Genomic DNA, 19,519 nt, shown 5'->3' on the forward strand with positions numbered 1-19,519 from the left:
GTCCTGGTAGCTTTAGAAATCCCAAAGAGTAAAACAAAGGCATGCAAGAGTGCAAAAAAGATACACTTGCATATTCACAGATGAGCTTATTCTGCTCCTCTGGTAGTGCTGCCTAATAGCTTTATGTCTGAAATCTTCTCCCTTTGCTCCTGAGTGACCACGTATTGAATTGGGCCCACTCGAGTGAGAAGAAATGGTTTGTACTACTACCGTGTGCATTTCACACATGGCAACTTAGATTTTCAAAACTTGGGTAGGTGTCAGGTAATTTTTTTAAAGAACTGACTGAAAGAAAAAAAATATCCTTCTATTATTACCTTTTGACATACTCACTACATAACCCTGTAATTATTTCAAAAAATACTTGCACGTTTAATTGGCATATTCTCTGCTATTTCTTAGCTTTAAATCTTTTAATAGAGAATCAATCCTTCACTAAATGATGCTATGTAATTTTTAATGCTGTTATTCTCATTAAGCATCAGTTCTGTGAGGGATGATTCTGTTTATTGTTGATCCAGTTGTTAAAAGTGAATGTTTTTTAAAGGATATGTCTAATTTTATGTGTGTTTTGATGCGTTTATTAAATACATCTAAAACACAGTTAATGTTGAAATATGAAAATGCAGCGCACAGCTTTAAAACACCCCTGTGTGTATATTACAGCTTAGGAGTATGAAGACTGTGATACAGTCATTTTCCTAATAGTGGATTTTGGATAAGGCTTTTGGAATACAGATGCTCCACGTTCTTATTTTGTGTCCTTACCTTCACCTCGGATGGCATTTAGTGATAGGCATAAACATAGTGCTGTAGTTGTTTGGCCCCAAGTTCATTTATTATTTTCACTACATGTCTAGAACTGTATATGATAGCAAAAGGCCTTATTATAAAAGGAGTTATACCAGTTCAGAGAGCCACAACGTGGCTTTAAAGATGAAAATGGGTAGATAAAACATACAGTAGTTTTCTTTGTTCTGTGATTTAGATGTAGATAGTGTAATGATTTCCTCCTTTTTTAATTCCTCATTGCTATAATGATTTAATTGGTCTATTTCTTCCTCCTCACTGTCATTAGCAGCGGGATTTAGACCTATGAGCCCCGATCTTTCATCCATTCAAACTCAGCAAAGCTGGAAACAGAGACTTTTGTTAAATGTAGCTACTTTGGGTAAATCCATTTCAACCTGTATTGCCCGTTACCTTTTCAGCCCCACACAGAGCAGTTGGGAAGCCTTCGGAAGGGGACCAGTAGGTGAAAGTACAAATTGTACATCCAGTGTAGAATTAGTTTTGGAAGGAAAAAAAAAGAATACCTTATCAAACAAGAGAATACACCATTGCTACTCGTTAGTACCCAATGAAAGCTTTGTTGGGTGCCGTTAAGTTAAAATTTGTACCATTTTCTTGAGAGAAATGTGCACTGTACTGTTATCAGTATTTTATTTTGACTTTCGCAGTTTACATCTTGCGTAAATAGTCTTGGCTGTAAACTTCCCCCACCAATTGATTTTTTTTTTTTTTTGCAAATGATTCTGTTACAAAATGTTTGTATGAGAGAAGCACTATCAGAAACTCCAGAGTAGGGGATCTCTGATGCTTCTCACTCCGTGACACAGTGGCCACGACAAGGGAGCATTTCCCCACAGCCTTCAAAGTCACTCCCATCTTTTTGTCATTCTTTCTGCAGAATCCATTAGATTTTTTTTTTCTTTCTAATAAATAAATCACAGAATGGTTGAGGGCAGTGTTCCCTAACTGGGTTGATAATTTAAGATTACTTAGAAATGTTGGTTAGTATAGAATGCCGCCCTGTGTTTGCTTAGCCAGACTAATAGTGGGGAGCATGTTACACCAGTGTGCTTAAACAGCATCTTTTATGTCCTTAAAATTTTATGGATTTCTGGATAAATCAAATTTTTCAGCTAGTCTTTAGCAGTTTAGGCAGGTCTGGTGTTTCCAAGAGGATGCCTACATCTCTGCCGTGATGTTGCTTTTTAGTTCAGTGTAAGCGTACCTGTGTTGGGATATTGTGGTGTTGAACACTGGATTCCTAGGACCATCTAGAGCTCCAGTCTGCTACGTTCTTGAGTCGAATAGAGATTGTTCAGGCTGAATTTCAAGAGGTGCTACAAGGTACAGTGATAGATTTTGCCTGGGAGAGATTTTAAAAGGCAAGGTTTATGGGTTTGGAAATGCCTCAGTTTGCACTGAATTGGCTTAGATTTATCGGTATATTGCAAGTGAATTTTTGTGCATTCATGGTAAGATTTTCAATACATTTGCATGGAAAAATACTAAAATCAGAGATAGCAAAGATGTTCAGTTTTGTTCTTCGTACTTCAGATTTGTTTTGTGAAGTATATGAAGTTTTGCCCAAAAACCTTCTGTAGGCAGACAGCTCTTTCTCCGATCTCCAAATCTCACCTGTCACAGGAGGTGAAGAGCAATGCAGCAGCCTTTGCCATCAGTTGTGGTTACTGAGCGACGTTCTGCTTCTGTCATGGTGGTGACTGTGTAGGGGCTGCACGTAACGAAAGTACGAAGGGAAAGTTCAAAGAGAGTGTAAATTTGAAAAAAAATGGACTTTTGGTGATACATCACAAACTGGAGTCAATGTTATTTTGCTACAGATGGTTTCAACTATTAGGCATAGTGCTGCAGTCCTTAACAGGGAAAATTATGGAGTCAGTCTTCAATATTAAATTAGGTGCCAGCCAAAAACTTAGATTACTGGATTTGTAAAAAGTAGGAAGGAATAACTTGGTGATAATCATAAATGTCTGCTAAAAACAGTTCAGCACAACTGATGTCGTCTTTGTGATGGTGACGGGATTTGGGTCACAGCCAGTAAGCAGTGGCAAATGTTGTGTATTTTTATTGCTTGTGCAAATGATTGGAGATGAATTCTTGTATCAGAGAAGGGTGTCCAAATCTGCTCTTTTTAATGGTTAACAAATATTTTCTCCTCTGCTTTCATTGCAGTAAAACAGAAGGACCAGTAAAGTCAAGTCTTCCAAAACAGCTGTTTCTCTTGAGTGTATATGCTTGCCTACATGTAAAAACGTTTTACAAAGAAGTAGCAAATATTTGGTGAAATTACGTGGTGACAGAAAAGGAATATTTGTGTGTCCTGTATCAGTGACAAAGCAAGGCTTTCAAACACAGTTTGAAATTTTAATTTTGATTGGAATGAAGCATGTTATCAGATATTAAGGAAAACCTGTTATTTGAATCAGTTTTTAAGGTCTTTACTCCTTATGTATTCATCTGGCATTCCTCAGAACATATGGTTTTGTTACATGTGTCTACGATGTGTTTGCCCATTGTCAATCTATTTGCACTTTGTTTTTTTTATTTCTCTCCAATTTAGCCTCATTAATGGGTAGTATATAAATTAGGTGCTATTTTCTAAGTTGTTCAAAAGATTTGCTTTTGTTTTTATTACATTAGTTTCTAATATCAGCATTTTGATTAGTCGTGTGTATTGTCAGTCAATGTCAATTTGATACTAGTCTAAATCACTTTTATTTTCAGATAAAGCCTTTTTATTTTTTTATCATTTTTAGTACATGCATCATGAATGAATCTGCCTCTAGTGGAAATGGACAAGAGTTTGATGTGTTTAGTGCTATGGACTGGAAAGATGGGATAGGTACTTTGCCAGGAAGTGATCTAAAGGTAAGATAAGTAATTTTTTTAATAAGCAAAATACATTCTTTTTGCATTTAAAGTTTTTTCTTTCTCAAGTTGGTGTGTAGTTGTCTGCTTTTATGAATAAAACACGCAGCTCAGAGTTAAGAGATTGCAGCCTGTTAGCTTTCAGCTCTGGAGTCTCTTGATTCAGTTTCTGGTACTGGCAAAGACAACGGTCATCCCTGTGCGAAGGCGTAAATTAGCCCTGCCTCATTGTAAAGGCGGAAGTAATCAAAGGCCCCAAATTCATGATGTTTTAGAAGCTAAGTGTGAAAAATAATTAACCTGAAAGTACAATGCTTTCAGTAAAAAACTTTCACAGTCACTTACACTTCTGGTCTTATATTCATAGTTCTCTTCTTTTTTCTTCTAAAAATGTATTTTTTTGTACATTTGTCATGTGAATACCTTGAAATATGAGTAATGTTAGAGCTTCTGATGTAGCCATATTTTAGAAATTGAAATAATACTGGGATAATACTGATGTTTTTCAAACTGGCTATCTCATCACTGAAGTAAATTCTAGCATTTTTTATTTTCAAATATTTTATGTGTTATTTCAATATTACATGTTAATGATGTATATTCATGTATTAAAATGTTTATTTATTTAATACTTTTTTACAGTGTCTTCAGAAGTTATTCAGCTGTTTGAACTAAAATCACAGCTTTGATATTAGAGACTTTTTTGCACTTATTTTCTGTTGGGCGAAGTCAGTATTTTTCCGTAATTCCATTTATGCTAACATTGATGAGGTCTTCTTATAGTTTAATTTTTAAATCAAATCTCACAAAATCACTTCAGAAAGGAATGTGTTTTTAAAGGAACTTTTATACACATTGGTGCCCAAAATAATTTATGTGGTTAAAGTAGAGAATCAAAAAAATGACTCAAGATAGACTCAGATCTGTCTTCAGATATGTTGCAAGTGTCTTTTTCAAAATCACAGAATTACAGAATGGAATCACAAACATACTTTTTTTGGAAAAATATCCTGAGCAACCTGTTCATCCATGCTGACCTTCATTCACTTTTTGCACCTTGGCATGGACTGTTTTTGTGCTATGAGACACTGGAGATAATCGGATCCCACGATACCCTTTGGGGCAGCCTCCTATGCGGTACTGCCAAACGGATCCGGAACAAGCCACAGTCTGTTCTCCCGAAGTTCCGTATGGTTCTGGTACTTGTCCTGCTCACTTCTCTCGGGATTTTAAACTTCATTGTTACATGATTATTGCTGTGACGGCTGACACCACACTTCACATCCCCAGTCATTTCTTCTCTGTCTTTTAATAAGTTGAGACTCTTAAAATTCCTTTTTATTTTAATAAGCTTTGTTGTGTGAAAGACAAACATGGTATTGAACACAGAATCTTTCTTTGGTCCAGGCATTAGAAAGGAGGCAGTCAGAGGTGAGATGGTAACAGATACAAAATAATGAAAGATACAGAGAGAGAGTCCAGGAAACTTTCTGTTCTTTTTGCAATAATACATGACTAAAAAGAATGCTCAAAGAAATTGAAATTGAGCCATTCTGAAACTGATTAAAGGAAAAATATTTTCTAACAATGCAGAATTAACCTACTGGTTCAGGGAATATCCTGAACCAGTAAAAGACTGGTCACATAAATAGATCACAGAATTGTCAAGGTTGGAAGGGACTTCTGGAGATCATCTGATCTACTCCCCCTGCTCAGAGCAGGGTCAACTAGAGCAGGGGCCCAGGACCGTGTTCAGTCAGTGTCTCCGGGGACGGAGACTCCACAACTTTCTTGGCAACCTGCTCCAGACCTCAACCACCCTCGCAGTGAAAAACTTCTTTTTTTTTCAAATGGAGTTTTCTGTTTCAATTTTTCTCCTTTGCCTCTTGTCCTGTCACTGGGCAAAACTGAGAAGAGTCTGGCATATTTCTTGGGTGCTGCTTTCAGCATATAGTGTGCCAGATAGATATGGAGTATTTATGGAAAATGCTAGAACTTCATAATATGCAGAGGATAAGAAGAACTAGAAATTGGACAGAATAGTGCACCCAGGACTGAAAGAGAAAATGTTAATATTGTGTATTAGGAGGTCTTGCAAGATGTTTAAACAGAACAGAAAGCTTGAATTCCAGTAGAGTTTAAAATAGTTCACAAATTACAGAATGCTGTTATGTGGTAGACTAAGTAATAAATACTCATCTGAAATACATCAGTGCTTACTAGATACTTCTGCATGGTGTGAATATAAACGTGAAATACTCATTTTTTTTTCTTTTTTTTTCTTGAAATGCATGTGCTGAATTCAGGCAGAAACACGATCACTTCAAGATTTAAACGTGTTCATTAAATCGGAAAAGCTGTGCTAATTTATGATCGGTTCCTACCATAGTGGCAGAAGGCTACGAAAACTTCTGCATGAGCTTGTTTTCTAGTCCTTGTGTTCTGGAAGTGAACTGTCACATGCTGCATGGACGGGATTTTGCTCTTCATTTCCTTTTTGCAAATTATAATTAAGCTGAGAAAAAGATAAAATTAAATTTGATTCTAAATTCAAAGGGGGCAGCTAATATAATAGAAAAGCAAATGTAATAGTAGAACATGAACTGTAGAATAGTGGTCAGTTAAGTAGAGCAGTGCTTAGTATTTTCATTCAAGTTATCAAGAAAGTGGCCATGATTCAGAGCACTATGTTACAGCAACCCAAAACAGTAAAGTGCATCTTTTCCCTGGTCTCCTGGAATTCCACTCAGGTTAGCTACAGTTAATTAACATTTTGAAAACAATTTTTTCTCACAGAGTAGAAATCTTGGTGGAGTTTCAGGCGGTCACTGAACACAGAACTGGCTGGGCGCATTGTCACGCAGTGGCGGGTGCTACATGTGTAGTTTGGGGAGCCTTTCCTCTCCCAAGGGAGAGTTTCCTCAGGAAACATCCTCTACCAGGAAGCAATTAGATAGCTACCTGGTGCCCGGGAAGGCGTTAATCAGGAGAGAAGCTTGATTCCCCCCCCGGAAGGTGGGGAGCGGGAATGCACGGAAGCAAGACACAAGAGAGATTTTCTGACCGTATGTGAGCTCCAGCAGATTAACCTACTGGCTCAGTGTTTTTTAACAGGGAGCACCAACTTTCTTATGTTGCACGCTAGTCTTCCTTGCCACAAATCTTTGGTTAAAACCTTGCATTGTAATAAAGTATGATTTTAGCTTTTTATGTAAAAAGAAGAACAGAAGAAAATGCTAAGACTACAAAGTCAAGTTAAGAAATGACAGGATTAAGTTTGCCTTTGGTCTTTAATTTGGCGTCCTCGTGTGTGCAAATGATACAGTCTTTAATTATGTGATCACCTGCTATTTTGCCACAGAAGAAATAGGACTAAAGTGTGATTATTTGGTAAATAGTGGTTCTCTATGGCCTGATTTACTGTGGGTGGGGGAAACCTTGTCATGATCTGGGCAGTGGTTTTCAGGAAGAAATAGAACCGTTTTGTGGTTAGTGCAGGTAAATCCCACAGAAGCTCAGTTCTGCGCTGCCTTCTACCACAGTCTTCCTGTGTGGTGCTGAACAAGTCATTTAAACCAGAATGTTGGCAAGTAGCCATTCCTTCTTATCTGTCATTCGTGTGGGCTCCCCCTGGAGATATTAGTGTCTGGTACTTAGAAATAATTTGGCTGAAATGATTCAGAGCCGGAGATGCTCTGTGGGTGAGGTTCTGGATCAAGGACCATAGCCTTGGCCCCTGGGAGCCCTTCGCTTCCGACTGCTGCTGATTTCCCTGTCGCCTTACGCATGTGTCCTTGCTTCCAGTCAGATGGGAGTAGCAAGGCAGACTGGGTTTGCGGTGCAGGAAAATGTACTGAGGAGTCCTCAGGTACTAAGATGGTTCTTGAGCACTCTGAGGAGGGGAAGATGGAAAGAGACAGGAGGCTGTCTAAGGATAAAGTACTTAAAATTTAATCTAGAGCAGACTTGAAACAGTGGTTTGTTGAGTCAATACCAGTCCCTCTTACCAAGGGAACGTTTGCTGATGATACCTAAGATTTTAGTGAAGGAGTGATGAGCAACTCTTCCTTTCTCTGCTTATTTTGGAAAGTTGTGATTTGGTAACAGTCCTTTCAGCCTCTTCCTAACTGTGCCTATCCAAGCAACAAAAAACTTTCCTTTTTGTGCAAATTACTTCAGGATCAGCCTATTGCAATCTTACTGAAGCATCTTAAAATCAGTTGAAAATTGATTGAAGTATCTGACTTTCTTGTTGAGGGCATCCTGACAGACATGAATGATTCCAGTGATAGGGGATCTGGGCTGCCCATTGATTTTGGTGTGAAATTTAATCTCTGTTGATCATGATTCAGGCAGCCCTAAATAGCCTTGGATCCCAATTAAGTTGTTTTTGCTGCACTTGTCAGAGTGGAAGTGTGCCTCCTGGATCCTTTCTGATAGTTAAAGAAAGGGAATAACTTGGTGCAGGGAGTCATTTTCTTAACCTTGTGTACACGTGAAAGAATCAAAGTTTGGTGACCAGAAGAGCTTTGGAGTTTGCATGCTTGCAGAGTGCTTTGAAATAAACTGAGAGGAGAGATTTCAGAACGATTAAGACATGGAAAAAGACATTTTTATTTTCTTTTGTAAAAGGCTGACAGCAGTGTTTTTGTTTTAGGATTTTTTTGCATTGCCTTGTAACAAAAATTGTTAGAGTGCCTAAAGCTTTTTCAGATATATGCTTTGTTATTATTTTTTAAAATAAAGAAAATAAACAGAAAATAAACTTTGGAATAGTATTGGATAGCATAGAGTAAATTATAAGACAGGCTTTACTGGTTGAAGAGAGGGTATAAAAATACCCAGCAGCTGCCTCATTTTCTGAATACTCTCCAGCTCATGCCTGAGGCAGGGGTTCTGTGGAAAAAATAGTATCTGATCTGGTGTAAAGACTGTATCACACACACGAAAAGCAGAGTGGTTGAATGAACAAGTTATCGCATTTTCACACTTACTTAACATAAATAATATTTTAAAAAATAATTTGGCATGTAGCAGAAGGTTGTTGACTATTCAGTATCTGCAGCTGATTTTGTTTGCTCTGATGAGAGAAGTAGCTGTAAGGTGCCTAAATGGGCTTTAACTAGTATGAACAGTCCCTCTGAAATCATTAGAGTTTGTGATTAAAATCAAGAATGATGATATTTGTTTGCTAGCCAGAGATCTGAGCATGGTTTTTGGATTGCATTCCTGGATTCCTGGGTATGTGTCCTGTGACGGATTGCTGTGTAAGTTTAAGTTAAGTCTAAGTAACTCATCTGCATAGGGAGCATACCTCTGCTTTGGATAATGTTAATTCTGTTGGTTCATCTGAACTAGTCTCCAGTCGTACTGCTGTGTGGTCAAGGTAAGTTTTACTCCCAAAGGTTTTGCCAGAGTGCAAATAACAACTGTATTTATTGTATTTATTGCTGTAAGACTCTTGGTCCTAATCTTGACCAGTAGATGGTACTGTTGGCTGTATTTTGTAATTTGTTTTAAAATTGTGCGTTAAGATGCTTTTATCCTCTTCTTTTGTTCGTTTTGCATTTTAACTATATTTCCTTTTTCTTCCTTTTACTTTCTACCTTCTCTCCTAAGTATTGTTCTTACCTAGTGGAAAACCATAGTAGTCTTTATTCTGCTTTGATCTCTATGGACACTGATGAGATCTTGTACACTCCTAAAAGGACAGGAGTAATACTAAACTGAAATAGTCTGATCTGTGTTCCTCTGAATTAGATACTTGCAGCATCACATGCATTTTTTCCTTATACATGTGACTTTCTAAGAATTAATCTGCAATATGGTAGAATCTCATTGTTTACAGATTTATTTTTATCTCACATTGAATCACAAATGCACTGAATATTTTTATGAACCGCTAAGCAGTGTAACTGATCTTTTTTTAACGTGTAAGTTCCCTAAACAAAACTATAGAATGCCTCCCAAGCTGCATAGTAAAGCAAAGAACTCCTTGCTTCAGGTATATACCCAGATAGTAAGCAGTAGGTGAAAAAAAAAGCTATTTAATCTGCAGAACAATGTTGTTTAAAAACAAGTGGGCATAAAGTGACTATGAATGAATGTAAACGGGAAGGTAAAAGTTTCAAGAAAGATTCTGGAATGGGCTTTGAGTAGAAGTACTGGTTAAAAAAAAAAAAAAAAAAAAAAAAAACCTGATTACTACTGAGTTGCAGCTGCAACATGAAATAGTTCATGTGCTACAGGTGCCTACAGGAAACAAAGGTTAGCTCTGAATGATTTATGATACCCGTTTCAACCCTGTGTACATTTTAATACAATTTTAATTATTAAAAATAGTTTACTGGTAATAGTTCTAATGCCTCAAGAAGAATTTAACATGGAGAAAGATAGAAATGGTTCAGTGTAGGAATAGTACACAGCGTAGGAATTAATGTGGAGTTGGATCTATATGATTTGGAGTGTTTGATTTAAATCTTGATTTTTCTGAGTTTGTTCTTGATTTGTTGGTTGCTGAGGTTAACTTGACACTCAAAGCTGAAGTCCAAGTATATCAGGGCATTGTTCCTGGGGGATGTGAATTTTTTTGTGCTAAACTAAAAGAGCTCCAATAATGTGAAAAATGTGTATTCTTGACATTGCAGTTCACTGTTACATAACTTTTAAAATGAAATTTTCTAGGGAAATGTTATTTCTGTATTTGTTTATTTTAGTGTAAGTTAGCCCATGAAGGCTGTTGAGATGCTTTCTCTTTTTGCTTGCCTTTGATGTTTTAGGGCCTTTGACTCCACTGGTTGGGATAGAGCATCATCTTCATGATGGTCACTTAAATTATGTAAACAGGTGTTTGGCAGAAATCAAGTAAATTAAATTCATACTCAACAGCTGTTAAAACTTGTTCCCTGTTCAACATGAAAGAAATGAAAATTGAGCTTCTTCATGAGATTTTTTAAAAAGTTCTTGGAAATGGTCTGACTTTATGTCTAGCAACAGGTATTTTACAGCTTGCTTTAATGAGGAAAGGTCAGGCCAAAGATAACATTGAAAATCTCTTCCTTCATCCAATGCATATTTATATACGTATCTATATACTTAAAGAATTTCCTTACAAACACATTTTTACATCTTTCAAAGCTTCTGGTAGGTCTTTAGGCTTTAGGCTTTGCTAAATGGCACCTTCTCCCTGTCTGTGTTGCCGCCTTGAAACTCCTGGCCTGTCAGCACACCTAGAGGAATATCCGGAGGTTAGAGGAAGAATTGGTCCTGCTACATTTTGGCTTGGTTAGACAACAGTAGTGGAAATCTTGTGTGAGCTTTTTGCTTATGTTTTAACTTCTCAGTCAAACAGTTTTGTATAAATACTGATTTTCTTTTTCATTGATACATAAAGTACTATTCATCTAACAGCTTTTTATATCATGCCTCCTATAGTAGGTGTTGGTTGGCACATTGTTCTGGAGGCTGTTACTCAGTATTGTCTTTGTGCAGCTTGTAGCTCTCCACTTTTGTTTGTTCCATTTTTACTCAACTTGTGTTCTAAGTTTTTTGGTGTCTTTGCCTCCCCAACGAAACCAGAGTATGGCTGCTCTAACTTCAGACTCCTTCAGGTCACTTAGCCATTTATTTATGATGTACTGCAGTGCTGGAGTTGCAGTTTGAGGAACAGCGAGTAGGAACAGGCCCATCTGTTAGAGATGCAGAGCTGAACAGGAGCAGGAGGCCCTGTTGCCCCACAGGGAGGGCTGTGAGTGGAAGCAGTAGGTAGGGAGTGCACGCTTAGCTTAGTCTAGAAGAGCCCAGACACTCTTCTGCGTGCTGAGGTAGCAGAAGGTGGTCCAGTATCATGTCGAAGGTGTAATCTGTTAAAGAGCTGTTTCCTGGACAGTTAAGTCATCTCCACCGTGAGAAACCTCAAGTAGAACAGAACCAGAAGCAACTGAAGAGCAGCCGGAAGCACTGAGCTCTTCGGTCATCCCTCTTTCATCATCGGATACCTGTGAGTCAGCTCTCGCAGCCGGAGGGCCTGGCTGCTCAAAAGGCAGGTCAGGCCACCAGCAGGGCTGGCTGGAGTGACGTTGTTTTGTGTTGCAGGAGGCCCTAGTGAAGAACCAACGTGTGTTTAGTGCAAGTGTTTAGCACTGATTAGATGATTCAGAAATATTTCAGATGTTGACTGGGCTGTTCAAAAATAAGGTGGTATATGGTGGTGGTGGCTGCTGCTATATAAAGGTGCATAGTGATTAAGCTCTGTGTGCGCCTCTGTGTTGGTGTGTCGCCTGATGCAGCACAAGATTTTAGTGTGTACTCACTATCTGCTTGCTGAAGCAGCTGTCATAAAATAAGATCTCTTACAAAACAACACAGGCTTCATCTCTAGCACCCACCTGTTTAAGAAGCAGCAGAGAAAGCAAAAGTAGTAAAAAAACAATTTAGCAGAAAGAGGAGCTAGACTGGGTTCAAAACAGTCAATTGTAAGAGGCAGGATTCTCTTCTGAATGATAACTCCACTTCTTTTCTTTGCATGGAACAGGGTTAGTATCTGTCTGCAAACCTGATTCTGAGCACGTATTGCCTTTCAAAGGTGAGCATGTCTTTCGGTCTGGGTGGACAGATTGACAATTTGTCCACATTTGCAGACCTGTTGGGAGTGTAATAGATTGTGAATAAAAATCTTGGCTTCAGAAGTCATACAACTGTGTGAGGGCCTCCTCTTCTTTCAGTTTATTATTTCTCAACTACTAGGATTTCTTAGGACCTAGTGGCTTAGGACTTTCTCAGTGCTGAGATTGCACATAAGTAATGAAGCTCACCGTTGCATACGTTGAGGGTGGTATATTTTCTGTACCACTGTACAGTAGTCCAAATGGAGTGGAAATGATTCATTCTACAGTTTCCTGAGGCACAGAGAAGATTAAAATAATGACAAGTGATTGTTCCTATCTCATTTTCCTGATCTAAAATTACCTGATTAGAGAAGCAGAAATACTCTTCCTGCTGTTTCCACCTAAGAATATTCTGGCAGAGAAGCTTTGAAAGACTCTCTGACATCATTTTTCCTGTTGATTTCTTTTGGTCATAGCACCTCGCTACCAGAGAACTGTCCTCTGTGATAAAGCTCTAAGATAGATTTACTTTGAAGTAAGTGGAGTGTCGTGGACAAAATACTGCCTTTACTTCAACCCATCTAACCAGCTGGGCCTATAAAAGTAGTGACTGTGAAGCTGAAGTTTATTTTCATCTGGTAGCACTGTAATTATTACAGCATTTGGAAGATTGTGCTGCTGGCAGCAGGCTGGGTATAACTCACAGTGATCCTGTGTAAGCACAGCATGTGGGATATTGTTGAGCCTTGCTTCTGGCTGACAGTAATACCACGTTCAGCATGTAATTAAGCAGTTCATAAACTGCCTCGAGATGTTTGTTTATGAGCACTTTCCAGCAGAGGAATACTGTGCTTTTGGAGGACGCTGAAATTTCTGTATTGTGTGAAACACTTGTATTTGCCTTTCAGTTCCCTTTTCTTGGACAAAAATACTCAGGGAGTGGGTTATTCTGCTGGCAATGAAAAGCATACTGTTAGTTGATTTTCCCAGAAATTTGTTATTGATTTTTTTTATTCTTGTGTTAAAGGTGGGTATTGATCTGTGTGTGCGTGCGTGTGTGTATGCGTCTATGTCAATATCTATTAAAAACAGTATTTTTAGATGACAAAATGAGCTTGCATTTTGCTTTACAGAAACAAGAGATATTTCTTATTCCTTGGAGATGAGCAGAAGCACTAAACAATTGGATAATACAGTGAAGATACCATGTAAAAACTACATAGGTTTACAGAAGAAGAGAGCTTAAGAAAGCACCGAGAATTTTATGTACTTCATGCCATTTGTTTTGTTTTATCAGTTTAGAGTGAATGAATTTGGAGCCCTAGAAGTGATTACAGATGAAACTGAGATAGAAAGTGTGAAGAAGGCAACTGCTACGACAACTTGGATGGTGCCAACTGCTCAAGAAGGTCAGTTAGGAGTCCTGGCATTTTCTGTGGTAAACTGCTCTTTGTTTAATATATCAATTTATCTTAAAGATTGCTCCCCATATTTTAAAAACTTACTTGTTTAATACACACAGTGATGTTACCTGTTTTTTAGGACGTGAGTAAGTATCAGAATGTGTTTTAAGTTTAAAAGGGAATATACTTACAATGTTATTTCCACTGTTAAATGTCTGAAGTTATAGTCATTTTTTTTCTAAGACTAATTTTTTTCAAGTTTATTTTCCTGTTATGTTTTATTTGTTTTGAAAAGTAGGCAATTTTTTACTCTAAATTTTTCCTATTTTTTTAAACATTGTTTTTGTTGAGCTAGTTCTTCAGACTGCTTACAGACTTTGCTAACTACCTACAGTTAATGTATGCCCAAAGCACTGTGAAGACAGCCTTCACATAAAATACTATCTGAAATATTCTGAGAAATATTATTTGAAAGCAAACAATAGTTTGCTTCTCAACTGCTGTCATCAGTGTCAATGTAGGTCTGTGCCGTTTCCTTGCTCATGCAACTGTGCTTTTTTTATAACATTTTTTTATTAGCGTGTAATGGCCGCATGCATTTATCTCAAACGGTAAAGTTCAAATAGTTCTGTAGCATCTGTCTACAAAGCAACATGCTACATGAGATGCTGTGTTCCCAGGATTTATAATACTGATGTGACAAAAGATCTCTTTTGTTCAGGGAAAGTTGGTTTACGTGGTGATAAATTCTTAAAAATATTTTTGATACAGTGTTTCCAGCAATGATGGAGTAGCATGCAAGAGAATAGAACACCTGTTACTTTGACTGTGGACAGCTACCTAGTAGCTACCAATCTTAATTTTAAACTGACATTCTAAAGCTTTTTTGAACATCAGGCTCTCAGATTTTCAGTTTAGTAACTATAAGTAACTTTAAACAAAAAAGCAAAGTCAATTGAAATTTTTGTTTGCTAGTGCCCCACCACTGAGCCTTAGTTTTCATGTTATTTTTATGAATGAATAAAAAGTTTCTGCCAATGGGAAGGTAGTATGAACTCATCTGTGAGGTCTAAGATTTTAGACTCCCTGTTCTGTAGGTCTCTAGGTCACTTTTTCCAAGATGCAAGATCCAAATCTGAGACAAGAATGTGAGCAATGAAACAGTAGAATATGCATCCCCTGAATGTGGCTAACCCCTCCCCCCAAAATACACTATTGAGTTAAGGGTTTTTAGTATCTTTTATATTACTAATTACATTAATGTCTTACGCTGCCCTTGATAAATTCATGGCTTCCCAAAGATATAAATATTGCTGGAAATTTCAGTGGTGGGAAGAAATAGTTATTTTGAACCACTCATGGCACTGGACTGTAAAATGTAACACACGAATGATGGTTTCTCCTAATGGAAATATTCTGCAAACAGAAAAGTTTATTTGACTCCATTTTGAAGGACAGATCAGTGTTCAAGCAAAAGAAATAGTTTGTGACGTGACATTTACCTTTCTGGGGGGGAATGAAATTGAATTTAAAAGTCTACAGAAGTCTAGAGGACTTTATGGTGCTTCATACTTCCCTCTGAGGGAAAGAAGAAGAATTCTTTCCACTCCTTGTGGGGAATCATAGGTTGGGATGAGTGAGTAACTTAATCTAGTATTTGGAAAACGATTTGCTATCAATTAATGGATTTTTTTTATATTAGACTTCAGTTGCATTGAATGTGAGCTACTGAAATAAAAAATACAATGTTATCAAGGATTTACTTCCAGAAATAAGTTCACCTATTAAAAGACAAGATCTGCAAAACTTTTTTCCCCTAATGACCCTAATATAGGTCGAGTATCAAGCATGTCAGCAGGACGTGAGGTGTTGGAGTCCATGACTTTGACAAAATTCCTTCCTTTCATGATGAGCTGTTAAAGTCCTCTCTGTTCCCGTGATGACAGAAGCATGAAATCAATAGATACTTTTCTGCAGTACTGAAATATGAATGTGACTTATTTGTGGAGAACTGACCCCTTATAGACACTAATTCTCAATCTTCATTCATACAAGAATGGCATGAGTTCAGCTTTCTGGTTGTTTGGCAAGGCCTGCTAGGGATGGTTGGAAATGTGTCACCTTTTCCTAAGTGAAGTTACCTTTTTCATTGTTCAGCCTTTTCAGAAAAGACAGGGATCCCCACAAAGTTGAAGGAAGCTGCAAAAGTGGATGGACTTGTTTTCTGTGAAAACTGTTATCGCTATGGTACCATAGAAGAATTTGTTCCTGAAGGGAAATTTTGCAGCCAGAATTGTGCCCAGCAAGTAAAAATCAAGTAGGTGCAATTATAAAGCATAGACACAAAGAACTTGGCATAAATGCAGCATGAGATAAAAGTGGTGGGATAAAACAGTAATGGTGGGGCAAAGGGAGATATTAAGCAGCCACATTTTCCTGAGTTTATAATGTTCTTTCGCTGTTTTTGGAGTGAATGTATTTCAGAATATGAAACCTTTGTGGGTTTTTTTTTCTGTCTGATGCTGACGTTGAGGGCGGTCTGTTTTGCACAGCCAGCACTGTGTTCTGCTGTCAAATGCAAGCAGTGAAACACTTAGTCTATGGGATGCATGAATCAGTGTCAGACTCCCACCCTGTTTCATAATCATTGGAATTAAGATAATCAGTAATGAGATGGTTGGTGTGGTAAGTTAATTATAATTAAGTGTAAAAGCTGTATCAGAGATGACAGTGAGTGGAAACATGAACGTGCTCTAGTTTCTCAGTTCCTTTCCTTTCAGCTAGTGCAGTACATCTCAACACAAATGAAGATCTGTGTTAGCATGCACATTCTGTGTTGTATACTGCATTATGGCAGTTTTTAACAACTACGGCTTTGTGTATTTGCCCTTTTTTTTTACTTAATTGTTTTGAAGCTGTCTGTTGTGGTTGCTTGTTTAGCAATTTACAGTTACATACCAGCTTACTCCAATTGGATTTATCAGTTTTAATAACTGCCTCTTCTTTCTTTTCTTTAAACTGCCTTGCAGTTTCTCAGTTTGCTTCTCCCCACGGTTTGATGGTACACGCGAAAGACACATGGTTTAAAACATGCAGAACTTGTTCAGTAGAAGTTGACAGCTTTCCTTGTGCAGTTGCTATTGTATGGCTTCCAGACTAATTTTTTTGACAGATGTCACTTTCAGTAGTATTTCTAAGACTGTATTTTGAATGATACCCTGGGACCTCCAGACACTTGACCTTCAGATTTACTCGGTTTTTACTTGTTTGTGGAGTTAAGAAGTGAAATGATACTGGCTTTATGTCATTGTGTTATTCTTGTAGTAGACAACCAAAGGAGGAAAAGCCCGACGTGGAATGCAATGGTGAAGATGATTCCAAAGGCATTAGGAAGAGAAAAACAAAACTACCTTTCAAAGAAGAGTGCAAGGATAATTGGGAGAAGAAGGAGAAGCCTGATGAAACTGTTAGTATGCATCATAAACCCATTCCTGCAGATATGTTTGGTCGGAGTTTTGCCTTCTGTTGCCCTGTTGGTGGCATTCACGCATCACTCTATAAATCCGTGAAGTAACTGTATTTAACAGAGCCATAAAAAACAGTCGATGCACTTGCTGGTTTAATTATCCCTTTTTACTAAATAATAATTACTGAAAATAACTCAGCTGCTTCAAGCCTCTTCTCTATTTTTTTAAAAAAGAACAAAAGGAATGTAATTGGAAAGATGATACTAACCTAGACTTGTTATGAACTGAACACAGAAATATAAGAATACGTATTTACTTACAATTGGTTCTTTGTCAGGCTGCTCATTAATAAATGATAATAGGATAATAATTCATTTGAAAAGATGATAATTTTGTCTTTGAAAAGATAAACTTAAGTTAAAGAGAGCATAAATCTGATTTTCTTAATTTAAATTGCTTTAAAGAAAACAGCCAAAGATCTCCGTTGGTTTTCATCCTTTAAGTTAAGAGAAGCTTCTGTGGTTTAGGAGGAGGTATAACTAAATTGCTTTCTGGTGTTCCAGCAAGCAGTGTTTACCACATTTACCATGGGTAATTACAGAGATATCAAAACATAAGCAAATCAAACAAAACATAAGAAAATATCCAGGTGTTAACAACAACTGATTTTGCTCAGTCTTCCTCCTGTAATGAACAATAGGTGAACCTCGCTGATAGCATCCGAAAAACATACATTTTTTCTGAAGGCATCAGAGCTGCTGGGAGAAGCACAGGAGGAAGGGGAAGGCACTGCACCTAAGAGAGTTGTCCCAGGCAGAAGACACTCAAAACTATTAAAAGGGAATTTATTGTTATCCATATTACCAGGTCTTTTGGCCTTTACGCTTCCGCTCTCCCAAATGAGTACTTCAATTCAGTAGTACTAGCAAAACTGTTAATGAACAACAAATGAGATAGGTAAGAAGAATCAGTGGCTCTTTTGTTTAGCAAAGCAGTTGTGCATTGCAAAAAACAACAGACTAAAACTGCCAGAGGTTTCTTTTTAAATAATTTTGGAAGCATGAAGCTGCTGGCTACCTCCAGCTCACGCAGGCCTGCTGAAGACTTCGGGGCTCAAATGCTCCTCCTCAGACAAGACTTAGCTGGTCGAGTGCCAGGCGCTGAGAATCCTTGTTTGTCATTTTCACCGTGTTGGGAATCATTTCCTACTGACCAATACCTGTATTCACCATTGGACACCTACAGATTTATCGGAGATATTGGAGGGCTTTGTCAGTAGCCATGTAAATGAAGGCAAAGTTAAACCTTGGGCATCTCCATTTTAGCTGTATTTGGACTTCTGATTTAAGTTGATTTTGGTACTTCTCTTTCAATTTAGGAGGACAAACAAGACGGAAGGATCTTGAGAGTCTCACAGCGAGCCAGAAGAAAAAGAAAAGGGGAAATAACAGTTTTGAAGCAAAGTAAGTTGTTCTGAAACAAAATCTCAAGTATTGCTTATTTATATGTGTGGCTATCCATCTTTTGCTGTGAATCACCAGTGTTGTTTCACTGAATCTGTATCCTCTATTTATCACATTTTAGTCAATTCTGTAAAAATATTTTACTGGTACTATTTAGTGCAATTATTAGTGGATTGAACAACTGAGAAAGCCAAGTAAAAACTTTTGAGAAAAAATCACTTGGAGAATGATTGCTTTTACAAAAAAAAAAAAAAAAAAAGGCCAATATATATGCCTCTGGCAGTGCAGAGAAGCTTATGGTAAACGCAAATGTAATGGGTGTACATTTTAGGCTTTTTTATCCCCCCAAAGAGTCTTGATATTAAAGAGAGTCAGACCCATCAAGTTAGCTTTTGAAAGACATGTATTAAGCAGAAATGAAAGTTTACATTTTTCCTTAGGGATGAATTTTGTATCTACAGTGTGTCCAGGAAACAGCTACTTTTATGGAACTGTTTAGGGATAATTACCATAATCAGTCCAAAGGGAAATACACTGTACGAAGCAGCTTAATAAAACATATTTTCAAGACATTTGTATAATAGGTTCTTTTAGGAAGATTCAGAGAATCAGCAGCTATTACTCCTCAGTGCTACACCAAGAATAACCTGCCGATGGCCCTCTGAGGTCATTTCCTCGGGCAGCCTGGGAGCTGTTTCTGCTGCCCTCCTGCACTAGCAGCGGCTTGGCCCCTGGGCAGCGCAGATCTGCTGCCTGACAGGCAGCCGAAATCCCGCCCGAGGGTGCAGGGCTTCACAGGGTGTGGGAGCTGCCCCACCTGGCACAGAATTACTCCCAAAATTTAGGTGTCCTTGCCAGGTTGTTTCCGGAGCTGAGACCGTGTGAAGTGTGTGTGATCC

At 37.9% G+C, this 19,519-nt stretch overlaps 1 protein-coding gene across 1 annotated transcript in view; it reads left to right on the forward strand.

Annotated features, from left to right (window-relative positions):
* Positions 1-19,519, forward strand: part of L3MBTL3 (L3MBTL histone methyl-lysine binding protein 3) — a 70,265-nt gene that overhangs the window by 5,909 nt on the left and 44,837 nt on the right. The window contains exons 2-6 of the mRNA XM_088533861.1: positions 3,570-3,681; positions 13,585-13,696; positions 15,848-16,007; positions 17,015-17,156; positions 18,539-18,620. Of these exons, the coding sequence (XP_088389987.1) occupies positions 3,570-3,681; positions 13,585-13,696; positions 15,848-16,007; positions 17,015-17,156; positions 18,539-18,620 (608 nt within the window). The remainder of the gene's footprint in view (positions 1-3,569; positions 3,682-13,584; positions 13,697-15,847; positions 16,008-17,014; positions 17,157-18,538; positions 18,621-19,519) is intronic.

Source organism: Tinamus guttatus, unplaced genomic scaffold (assembly GCF_059628265.1).
Source record: "Tinamus guttatus ecotype Peru unplaced genomic scaffold, ASM5962826v1 Tinamus_guttatus_pri_ptg000525l, whole genome shotgun sequence".
In the NCBI taxonomy this organism is placed as follows: Eukaryota; Metazoa; Chordata; class Aves; order Tinamiformes; family Tinamidae; genus Tinamus; species Tinamus guttatus.